We start from the raw sequence: 13,318 nt of genomic DNA on the forward strand, positions 1-13,318 counted from the left end.
TCTTTTGTGGACCGATAGAACGGAGGGGTTTACGTAATGGGGGAGGGCTCCTGTTTGCGAGTGGTTTTTTCGGTCGAGGGTGTTCTTTTGGATCATGGATATCTATTCTTTTTTTCTTTTTTCTTCTTCTTTTAGCTTGGTTTCGAAGGATACGAATGGTGGTGGTGGGAGATAATTTCTTCTTGTTTCTTGTTTATATAGATGATGATGAATTTTTATATAGATGATGAATACGAATTTAATACGTAATTATGGAGGGATCGAACTCCTATCCTTCTTTTCTTTCTTTTTGCTTCGTTTGGGGGAGATAACTTCTCGTTTCTTGTTTATATAGATGATGAGTAAGAATTTGAATTTAATACGTAATAATGCTTGGTTTGGAAGCATAGGAATGGTAGCGGGGAGATAATTTCTTCTTTCCAGGTGGTTGTAATGTATTTACTATTGAAGCGTTATAGTTGAAAAGTGTTTATGATATTTATTGCTATTATTTTGAGATATAAAAGTAAGAAAAGTGTAATTTTATGTAATTACGATGATGAATTATGAATTTGAATTTGTCCATTATGGAGAGGCTCCTGTCGGCGAATATCTATCCTTCTTTTCTTTTTCTTTTTGCTTGGTTTGGAAGGATATGAATGGTGGTGAGGATTAATATATAACTTCTTCGTGATTTTAATGTATTTACTATTGGAGCATTCTAGTATAATTGAAAAGTGTTGTTTATTGCTACTATTTTATGACATAAAAGTGAGAAAAACGTAATTTTGTATAGATGAATTACGAATTTGAATTTGTTCAGATCTTCTGTTGACGAATATCTATCCTTCTTTTCTTTTTCTTATTTGCTTGGAGGCATACGAATAATGGGAAGATAATTTCTTCTTTCTAGGTAATTGGTAATGTATTGAAAAACATAGAAAAGTATCTATACAAAATGAGAAAAATTTTGTAATTTTATATAGACAATGATGCAGAATTTGAATTTGTCCACGAATTTAACACACAATTATAGAATTTGTAGGAATAGAGTATATAATTATAAATTGATAAATTGACACGACAGCAGTCCACTAATTATCCCCACTATTTTTAACTTTTTACTCGAATAACTGGAGTTCTTTCACACAGCTTATTCTTCGGATCATATCTGCTGCGTTTACCCGTTGTATCGTACGCGTATCTCTGTTCATATAATTAATCATTCATAGCGGGCATTCATAATTGGAGCTCAGTTAAACTTCACTTAATTGGATGAAATCGATGAAAATTTCTGATAAAGTAGACAACAAGTTAAGATAAAAGTTTCGCGTGTGACATATCTAAAATACACCTACAATAAGAGACACAAAACTTTATCTTTCATTTAACTCTGTAACATTATCCAAAACAAATTATCCATTCTTTCGAGTTTCCTCCTCGCGTTTAAAGAAAAAAAAAAACAATTCTCATTTATTTTTCATTTTTCGCGCGAAAGAAAACAATGCCCGACACGAAGAAATCCAAAAGAAAAAAATTTTCTCGACCCAATATTTCTCGTCCCCGATATTCTCCTCTCGAAACGAGAGGAAACGCTCGATCGTTTCCACCCCTCCTCCTCTCCCCTCCCCTCCCTCCCTCCCTCCCCTTCCTCCAGAGCTCCTCCACGAAGATAAAGAAGAGTTCCGGGTAACAATCGGCCGCCAATTTTAACGACGAAACTTGCGGCCGAGCTTTCCATTATTTCGCCGCGTGTACGGAACTCTTGTTTGGGAAGATAATAACGAGGCCGCATCGTATAACAATTTACCGGCTAATCGAAAAACTTTTGTTAAGACCGAAACTTTGGTTAATTAGCATCTTTGGCGGATGCTTACCTTGTGGCCACCGCGAGGAACCGCCGACCGGAAATACCAACCGATGAAGAAATTGCACGATGCGCGAAGGGCTTCTTATTATCGATTCGCCGCTCCAACCGTTTCGCACGAAATCGACCTTTTATCTCTTCGGCTCGAGTTGCCGCGATATCGATTTCTTGTTTCTTCTGTTGGAACTTGTCGGCAAGTCGCGACTCGTCCTTTTTTTTTTTAATTTTTGGATCAATTTTATGGAGGAAGGGGAACGCTTATGCTTCTCTAAAAAGGTTGAGAGAAGAGAATAAAAAACGACGAATTCTCGGTCGAGTTTCTCGAATTAAAAATGAATTTCGATTATTCCGGCCCTCGTTTATTTTATGCAAATTCGCGCGAGCCCGATCTGTCACGAATAATTGCCTCCCTCGTTTCTCCATCGTTTAATATTCAAAAATTTGATCGATCCGACGCAATTGGGGATCGCGTTGGGTTGTTTTTTTTTTCTTTTTTTTTTAAATTATAATTCATTAGATTCGTGATAAAATGTGATAAAAATTGAATTTTCTTTCTTTCGTCTCCTCCTCGAAAAGAACGAAATTTCGAAACTTATTAATTTAAGAGAAAGGAGAGCAAATAAATCTTGTTGGTTAAAAATTGGGGAGGATGTGGCCAAAAAACGTACACCGATCTCCTTTAAATTAATCCGTTTTATTCCTTCAAGGCATTATAAATATCCAGGGAATAATCTTTTTCTCGTATATATATATTCTAATAAACATGAACAATAATAAATATAACGTGTCCAAGAAAGTAGGAAGTTTTCTTTTTTTCTCTCTCTCTTTTTTCTAATCACGATACAAAATAGCGCGTTTGCGTAATTCTCGACAAAACAGCTTTCATAATCATTTGATTCTCAAAAGATACCGCCGATCCCTTTTTCTTCTTCTATCCATTCTCCATTCTTGTGAAAAATTCTGATGAAAAAGAAAAATTTGTAAAAAAAATCCTCCCCCTTCTCAGTATTCTCTCTCAATCATATTTTTCGAGAAAAAAAAAAAATAGTCGAGGAAAAAACAGAGAAAAAAAACTTCCTCGTGGCGCACGATTCATCAGCGAAATTCGCATCCATCTTTTTTCTCTTTTTATTATCACTACGAGTCACCACTCGAATCGCACGATCAAGCTGTCCCATATTTTTTTACTCGTCTTCCTTCCTCCCCTCTATTTTCCGTTTTCAACGTTTGTTTCCTTCTCTCTCTCACTCTCTCACTCTCCACAAAGGGGGACACGGTAACGCAGGGAAAATAGATAGTAACATCTCCGAAATAGTAATTCGTTCGCGTAGCTCGCATTGTTCCGAGATCGACGGCCGTGTATACGTGTTCGCGTGGGTGGAAGGGAGAGAAAGGATCCATCGAGAATAGCTGGACCGGAATACATAGTCGAACTGCCTTTCGTTTTTCGAGGATCGCTCGCCCCGCGACGGTTGAACCGTGGAAAAATTCGAAATATCGACGGATCCCTCTCCGCCGGAAGTGGCTGCCGCCGCTCGATGTTATGTATACGTAATGTGGGTCGATGGGGATTGAAATCGAAATGCGTCGACGCGTGAGTAATTATTATGCGATTACGCGTATACAGATATCGCCCGCCTTAGATAAAACGTTCTGTCTAGCGTTTCGAAATATTTTTTTTTTTTTTTGATACGTGTAACTGCAACGAAGTAAATTGGATTATCTTTTAAGAATTGTCGATCCTTGTAACGTATATGTAAAAATATGATAACTTTTGGTTTTTCTAATATATATATATATATATAATATCGTTGTAGAAATCGATACCTGCTTCGAGGTAATTCGAAGAAAAGAATTGGGATATCTTGATATCTTTTGGAGAATAATCGTTTCGAAAGTTTTTTGCGCCGGTCAATTTCAAGAAATTTCAAGAAACGCAACGATGCGTGTAATGTTTGAAAAGGGATAGGGATATTTTATTGGAAAGAGTAAAAAAGTTAGAGTAGAGACAGAACGTGTTAACTAAGGGAGAGACGCGCGCGGAAAGAAGTGTGTGTAATGGTCTCGAGTAATGGAGACGAGTTTACGAGTGTGCAATTAAGATTATACGGCATGGTATACGAAGTTGGCGAGGGCAATCGTTTTACAATCGATTCGATGAGGTAATAGGGGAACGTTGCCACGCGTGTGTTACATTAATCGTCTAACATCTATTGAAACGTTTATATTTATTAAAAATAGGACATTCAATCGTAAAGGTACGTAGTAAATTAAATTGAAAATAATATTTATCTCTATAAAGTATCACTCGTTCGTGTAAAATATGATCAAACAGTGAACGTATACTTTTAAGTTTATTCAATTCAATATAATATAATATAATATAATATAATATAATATAATATAATATAATATAATTTAATACTAATTCTAAATTGAAAGATCGTTAAAGAAGCTCGTTAAAGAAATCTTTGATTTCGACGATATTCGCTCGTCGCGATATATATATATACTTCAATCATATTCAATAATAACACATTGTGCATATACATACATATATATATATATATATATATATATATATATATATATATATATATATATGTTGTATTATTGACGCGTTGACAGTCATGTCTTGCCATTAAAGGCTAATTACGACGTATTATTATTCTATTTTTACAATATGTTTCTTCTTTCCAATTGTACGCACGTGTGCGATCACACGCTAGATTTCGTACACTCTATAAAAAAGCCATTCTTGGTGAACATATCGTGGACGTGTTCTATATGCGTACAATGAAGATTGTCGCCAACACTCTGACCGATCAGAATTCACAATGACGCAACAATTTTCAATTGTCTTATGTATGAATGAGATACGATTACGTATATATATATATATACGTTTCAAAGCGGATAAATCTTATTTCCATCCAATTGGAATACTGTATATTGAATATTAACATATACGCTAAATAAATATCTTTTATCCTGTCTTTTTGTACGTAGAGTGTACGAACTTGACCTATCGTATTGTAAATCATCAATTGACTGTTTATTCGGATGTTTATTCGAACATAGTTATTATTTCCACAGACAAGACAGCCAACGCGACCAATATATTCAAAGTGCAAAGTAAAGATCGAACCTCTCGAAGGATACTAATCGTATTTAAGAGAAGAAATCGTAATCGACTAGGAGAGAAACATCGACACAAGATGGAGTACGCAATAAAGCGATCGAACGATCGATCATCGCTCTTCTCGACAACCTTTTTTTTTTCCGCCTATTATCCTTCGTCTCGTAATTCTATCGTTTACACGCGTCTAATTTTACTACACCTTTATTTTACACACTCCCATTAATGCTATGTACAGGAAATATGCTCGTTTGAATCACTCTGCCTTTGTTTTTCAAGCGAAAAAACAAAGTCGCTCTTGAGCTCGATTCGAAAAGATGATGATTTTGACACGAAACGAGTGTTACGAGTATAATAAATCCATCGAAAGAATTCCTAGATTCTAGAACCTAGAACGAACGTCGCACGAGTGCGACGAGTAAAATGGCGATCAAAATTAACCATTGTCGGTTCTGATCTGTCGTAATTTCCTTTCCAATGGACAAATTATTCTTGATGGATCGAATGATAAGTGTTAATGAATATGATATCTCTTCCTATAACGATAAATTAATATTAAAATTTCAAAGATTTATTTGAGCAATGTCGATCTCTGATTAAATTGTGAAAGCGAAGGAACTTGAATATCTCATTCATATATAACTATAAATAGATTTCGATTAACGTGCGATTACGATGTGTAAAATGATGACGCGAGCGTTTAATGAAAACCAAAATTTTAGCTTAAGATCATAAACATATAGCCCTAAGTTCAACTAACGAACAATGTTACTTGTGACAATTATCTAAAAATTTTGATCGCTGATTCAATTGGAAACTTAGAATTTGAAATATCGAGTATTTGTTCAAGCGATTGATTTGGCGAGGAAAAAGCATTTGGGAATCGAAATGTTTGACGAAACGTTCTTCGCAATTACTTCGATCGCCTCTTTTGCAACAACAAGCGTGATCACGTTCGAAAGTGATCGATTGCGTAATATCTTTAGAAATACGAGTGAATGAAACTTACGAGCGATAGAATACCGAGTGATAGATATCGTTTAATCGTGCGAGGAAAATATCGTTAAATTACAGTGTGTGTGTGTGCGCGCGCGCGCGCGTGCGTGCGCGTGTGTGCAGAGAGAAAAAGACTCGAAATATTTGATTCTGTGATTTTCAGTTTTCAGCATATAGCAAATATACAAGGATTCTAGAAAAGATAAGAACGCTTTCACCGGAATCAGTTCACGAATTGATCCAATTTCTAATTTAATTTCAAAGTATTTTTTGGTATAGAAAGGTATATAGGAGCGATTGTAATTTCCCTTTCCGTTTCCAGAAAATAATTACATCTCTATTAAATGTTAAAAGGAAGACAACAAACATAGAAAAGTATTATAGTATATATATATATATATCACTTCTGTATACGTATACATAATTGTTATTATTAATTACTATTGCGTGTGTATTATTATTATTATTATTACAAAATATTGCAAATTTCAAAAAGTAAGGAACGGATATTGAAAATCATTCATTTCGATATGTAATTTAACAAAATTCTAGCACAACTAACTCATCATTGAATATTTACATTGCAATTATTAACCCTTTCGCTATATACATTAAAAATGTCAAATAATAACCATTTGCAATAATATCTGCGGATATCGCATAGTTGTACACACCGAAAGTAAAATTTTTTGAGAAAATAAGTTTTACCAAATTATCATTTTATTGACAAATCGTACGCTTAATAATTAACAAAAAAAAAAAAAAAAGAACAAAGTTTACAACTACTTTTTTATGTTCAGCTTTCGATTAATTATAAATATAAAGATCTGAAAAAAAAAAAAACAACAACCACGCATATATTTCTTTTGGAACAAAAATTGCCCTCGGCGAAAGGATTAACAGAAGCGAGAAATTCCTAGATATTGCCATCTAAGCTCGTTTTTTTTTCTTTTTTCTTTTTTTTTTTTTTTTTTTTTTACGATTAAAATCATCGATTAACAGAGGTGTGGCACACCGTTGACGGAAATAATGTCGCGGATATTATAATTTCGGAGCCTTCGCATAATTAACACGAGGAGGGAGGATGCTAACGAGACGTTTCACGTTTTTCTCGCGTGAAACCTCTAAGCTGGGTTTCATCTCGCAAATTGATGCGATTTGAGATAAGCGCCACGTTAATGACATCGCGTTTTCGCGCGCTTAATCAGCGCGATTTCGCCGAGACGTGCACGTATATTTGCTGGGAAATTGTATGCTAAAGTGAAAAATGCACGAGCACCTGTTTCCTCCCGTGAAAGTAATTGAAGACAGGAAAAATGTGAAAGTTAAGTGGGATAATGATACTTATAGGGTTGAACGATAAAAGCGTTGAACAATTTTTGGATCGTGTGATTGTATTTGATCAATTTGATCAATAGAAATTCCAGTTTGATTGAAAGAGGAAAATTGAAAAAAGATTGTCTTTCTAATTTACATTTTTCTTATTAGATTAAATAATTTTTTTTTAATCTATTTCAACAAGCATGCTCAAAAATTGCTTCATCTCTTTTATATCACCCGGTATATATCAATGTAATCGTACGTCGAATCGAAAAAAAAGGACGAAATTTAATTTGAACGTCTTACATTCTATATTGTTATATTTTATGAGAAGAGTTCATTTGTATTGCACCATCCTATATATATATATACTGTTCGAAGTTCAGAGACACAAGATAATGCAAATTTTGTGGAAATTTCTCCTTTCGAATCTCGCTATTATAAATCCAGAAACATGTTCAAATCTTTCTCGATACTGTTTCGCGCTAAAAATATGTATAGTTTTTTTTAAAATACTACGAATCAAAATTCTCTTCAAACTTTTCAAGAAATTACTATTGAGAAAATAATTGAATCAGACAAGTGTTATATTTACGAGTAGATAAGTAAGATAAAGGGCAAACTTTTATTAGTATATTTACAAAACATCGATGAGTATTAGATTACATCATTTGTTTTGCTATCGAGAATAACTGACTAGGTATGTACACGCTCTCTTAATATTTATATTGCATCATTTTTATTGCTAATCCGTCTGATGGAACCATTCTCAAATTCGAATCGAATATTCAAACAATTTTAACTTTTATTTTTTTAACAATAAATAAATATCGAGTGTTACAACACAAACTCGACAATTTAACAACTTGTTACTCACATCTAAGAACTTCGAACGTGAAATGCATAAATCACAAGAACCCAACCCATATATAAACCCTTAAGGATCCCAAGATTCGTAGGTTATACAACGGAAACGAACATCAGAGACAAAAATCCACAAGAAATAATCAATATGTCACTTTAATCACACATAATCGTCTAATGTACAATTAGGAAAAATTTCATCGACTGCCTCTTTGGTATCGTTGATTCATTGAACTGATTCACGGTGATCGCTATAGCGTGCTCTAATTTTACCATACATCTATGTACACGTACATCTGATACCTGTATTAATTCGATCTAAATAATCGACACGACGAATAACGTGATCGTCGTACCTCGTCATTTTTAGGAGAAAGAGTGTCTATCTAAAAATTCCTCTCTCGACCACTGTGCAACTAATATTTTTCTTTCTTCTCTCCATTGAATACTAGTTTACGAGTATATTACTCATACGTCTCTTTCTTCTTTTTAATCATTTGTATTTTTTTTCTCTCCCGATATTTTTTTTTTTTTTTTTTTTTTTTCCTCTTGTTTTATCATCTCTTGGTCCGTGAATGAGTTTTTTCGCGCGATTGGCATGTACGAGTCCTATAAAACTCATTGCCAATACCATCCGATCTATATATAATCGTATAAGTGTATTACGCAGCTAACGTTTACTCATTTTTAGAGTTATACTACTGTTTTATTTTTTTATATTTATATATATAAAGAAATAAATTATTTCGTGCGAATTATCTATTGCGCTCGTGTTCAGAACGGAACGAAATATATATGTATATTCCCCTTTGAACACGTGTGGATAATTTACAATATAGCAAAAAACAAGATAGCTACCAAGTGTTCGATGTAATGTTATGTACACTCTTATGCGCATGTGCACGCTCGTCGGATTTTTTCTGACTTTATTTCTTGACACGATCTAACCTCTAAATCGCGAAATTAGATCGATGTTATGTGTTTATTGAATATATAAATGGGGCTTCATTGTTGGCACTTAAAAAATTGCATCATATGCAAAATGTATTGTTCACTGATGGACGAAATGATTGTTCGAATCGCGAGTCGAATGATGAAGAAAATCTTTTAGCGAAAAATCTGAGTGAAGTATGAAGTGATTCGTATAAAGTAAAACAAGCAATGAATTAATGTTTCTCGTTGGTTATTATGTTAATTATTTATGTTATGTTATGTAAATGTATATAATAAAATGTTTTAGAACACTTGTCATTGGCAAATACGATATCGAACGTTTGAGCATGCATAGTGAAGTACGACTACTTGTGTATGCAAAATTTTACAAGAACCACTTTAGTTTCTTTATATTATAGATTAAAAAGAAAAAATTCCATGTAAAATATCTTAAAATATAATTCTCTATATTACTTTACACGAACCACTCTACGCAATTTGTATAGAATAAAAAGCAAGAAAAAATCTTACGAAAGTATAAATCTACGAAAGGACATTTTAATACGCTTTTCTTCAAATATATATCTTTCTCAAAATGTTCGAAATACGTAGTAGTACGTTTCATAACCATAAACGTCGAAACTTGGTCGAAAAAAGACACACACTATCGACTACAAACTACGCAGCATCAAAATTTTGTCACAACTATATTCTAGTACGTAGTACTACGTTTTCGTAATTTACTACTAATTTATCGTAATTTATTTGATACTACGCAATACACCATCGTTAATAATCCTCGTTACCAATCAATATCGAATCTTTTAATATCTTTTTCTCTTTTCCGATATATTATACGTATACTTTTTCCCCAGACACATAACCAAATAGATCAATCTTCTATGGAACTCACTTTTCATTTTAGTCGAACACGCTTTTCGAAAACCCAATGCCATTACGAAACATCAAAGCCAACACGAATAACCCCTTTAATCGATTCTATATCGATCCGAACACTTCTCGATTCTTTCCGCCATTCTCTCGAATTTATCGACACACATCGAGGAAGCATGCTCTACTTTGAATTTCTACAATCCTACATAGCTGCACTATAATTCGCAAATACGAACTCACGAAGTATGGATTATATACGACGAACCATATTTCAAAATGACTGTATCATATCGTTCACGAATTTCGTCTCTGCCGCAACATTTTAACACTTAATTTTATATATACGTATGAATAGCGCTATCTATAATTTTAAATGTGATAAATACAAAGTGTGCGTACTTGGTAATGGTGGTGTGTTATTTGGCAGTTTCTCATGTTCCACTCGTCCTAATATCTCTCACTCCTGTATCACTTTCGAAATGGATTCTTCATTCCATCTTCCCCCTGCTTTCCACGTTAATATCGAGATTAATATCGCCTTCTTTATATACAATGCAATCTTTGGTTTCACTACGAAATCTACGCGTTGTGTACACTCCAGGACGCCATTGCTCAACCGACATCTTGACGAGTTTCTTGAGCTCGCGCATGTTATTTTCCCCATTTTTCGAAACGGTTCGTGATTGGCGAACACATGCTCTCATTTATTACTATGATTCAACAACTACATACAAGGTCTTTTAGGCCTGCTCCATAACAAAGTTACCAGAAAAAAAAAAATACTATATGTTTAGTTAGTAATAATATTCTATTATGACACATTTTGTCAATTCAGAATGAACCCTAATATTTAAGCCTCGAACCGATCAGCTACGCCATAGAATTATTTTTAATATTCATTTTTTAATATCGTCACGTTAAAAATCAACTTATATTGAAGACAAAATCTTTCTCTTCGAAGATTCCCATCGAGTACTTAAATATATAAATAGATAAATATTTGGTACTGTTTCATAGTATAATATTCGTTTTCTAATCGCGAGGTTCGTCAAATTAGCATATGATAAATACACATTAATTTAAAGTTTTTCTGTCCGATCCTTTTTTTCCTTTTTCGTTTTTTTTTATTTTACAATAATCAATACGTGCAATTTTTGTGTACATATGTATGTCTATGTACATGTAATATACATAAATGCCGAACATGTGAAAAATATAAAACGAAATAAGGACCATCAGTCTTGGGAGATAAAGATGTCGAAAAAACAGTAACGAATCGAACGAGGGATGATAATATTATGGAAAAACGAATCGATCGTGGTATTAAGCCATCCACGGTTCAAAGAAAAAATGATTCAGCCTCTAAATCTCATCAGTCAATTCATTTTTTTTTTTTTTTTTTTTTTTAATTGATTGCACGCGATCAAAATTGAGCATTCGCAAATTTATCAACTCACCTGTATATTCTTTTATGGGAATGTTCGTATGTATATAAGTGCCATTTTAAATGCAATATTAAATTATAAATGTATATGCAATGGGAAACTTGAATCTTTCGAAAAAAATCGTGTTATTTTGTTAATTCTTTTTTTTTTTTGTTTTTTTTAAATTATTTTAAAATTACTTTAGGCGAGACGTCAATGTGATGTTAGTCACGCTCTTTCTTATCGACAAAACATCGAATCTTATTTCATAAAGAGTCATTTTCATCAAATAATACTGTTTACAATAATCATGGTTCGTCCAACGAGATATAGTGAAACGGGAATTTTCAAACTTCGTTGTTTTTCTATTTTATTATTATTAATATCTTTTCTTTTTCATTTTCTCGTTGCACAAACATGAATATAATATGTAAAGAATGAGCATATAATTGTCTTTTGTCGATTTATTAATGCCCTCGATGTAGAAAATCACAGTGTCATAGCTGATCAAGAATTTGGCAAAATGATTGGATTTGTCTTTCACTTACCTGAGTCGTTATCAAACCTGTACCATTTATTTCAAAATGAAATAACCATTCAATCTGTCACAATTATGTCTGTTTAGAATAGTACTACAAAATTTCAAGAGATAAAAACCACAAATGCTTTGCGCGATCCCCTATTTCGCGTGTATTATTCAATTCGACTTCTCATCCCAACATTAAAATCTCAACTAGATTTTATAATATTATTTTATAAAAAATTCGACTGATGTTCTGATACGAAGATCAATTTGCACGATTGGATATATACTTTTTTTAACCTCACAATTACGAATTTCCAAACTTTTCTCCGAAAAACAGTTGTTTCACGATATTTTCAACATTGCACTAATATTTCAAATAGTACACTTGTCAAACAAGCACTTGTCAGATTTCCTTCGAATATTCATATCAATATCATAATCTCTAAAAGTTCACAAAGAAAAAGCAAGAGCCTTGCCTAATCGCGCGAGTTTGTCAACGATCAAAGCAAAGATCGTCGAAGCGTTTTCGAAACCTAACTTCTCAAACAAACGACAATGAAGATCCAAAAAACATGGATCATAGATTTTTTACAATTCTTCAGACAGAGCGATGGGTGCTCTAGAGCCGGGTTTCATATCCTTCACACCGATTCCGATGTCATCAACTGGTGCTGGAGCCAACTTCAATTGGTTGCCGTTCACTTTAATATCATTCACCGAATGGGACCTACCATGCGTAATAAGCGGTTTCGCTGTCTGATTAGTGCTTGTGTTCGAATTTGAGCTGCTCACAGAATTCGTACTAGGACTAGTCGCGGAGTTCGAACTCGAACTACAGTTCACAGTACCGCTTGAGAGGGAACTCGAGTTAGAATTTGCATCTTGCGTTTGATTGGTCGCCGTGGATTGCATTACAGGATTAGGAATGGACGATTTGGAACGAGGTTTCGGCTTTGGGTTCATCGAGTTCACGTTAAGAATAGGGGTTGCAGATTGATCAAGTATTTCACGACCAGTATCGAGCGCGGAATCTGGCGAAATTGGTATCTTAGTGGATACAGTTGATTTTGAAAATGTTGTGAGTTGGTTAGCCGATTGCGATCGTACTGTATGATTGCCAAGTTTGTCCCGCAACGCCATCTGATAAGCTACTTCAAACGCCTGGCCTAAGGTTAGGATCACCTCCGTTGCTTGGTCCTGAAACAGATATGTCTCGCTTCGTAGATTTATTGTGAAGGTAATTAAAATTTGGATGAAATTGACAATAATACATTTTGATTATTAATGAAGAAGAAGTGTAAATGATTGAATTATTAATAATATTAATAGATTTAACGTACTTGTTATTGGAATTATTATGAAGCTATTTCTAATTG

General features: G+C 33.7%; 1 protein-coding gene across 2 annotated transcripts in view; it reads right to left on the minus strand.

The window, feature by feature from the left end:
• Positions 1-2,521: 2,521 nt before the first annotated feature.
• The window catches only part of LOC100867893 (ankyrin repeat and SAM domain-containing protein 1A), a 77,305-nt gene continuing 66,508 nt past the window's right edge, over positions 2,522-13,318 (minus strand). For both annotated transcript variants that reach the window (XM_012486875.3, XM_086910834.1), the window contains one exon: positions 2,522-13,139. In XM_012486875.3, coding sequence (XP_012342329.1) covers positions 12,531-13,139 — 609 coding nt within the window. In that variant the 3' untranslated portion in view covers positions 2,522-12,530. The remainder of the gene's footprint in view (positions 13,140-13,318) is intronic.

Source organism: Apis florea, unplaced genomic scaffold (assembly GCF_048593485.1).
Source record: "Apis florea isolate Af1SG1 unplaced genomic scaffold, ASM4859348v1 contig_3203_pilon, whole genome shotgun sequence".
NCBI classification, from domain to species: domain Eukaryota; kingdom Metazoa; phylum Arthropoda; class Insecta; order Hymenoptera; family Apidae; genus Apis; species Apis florea.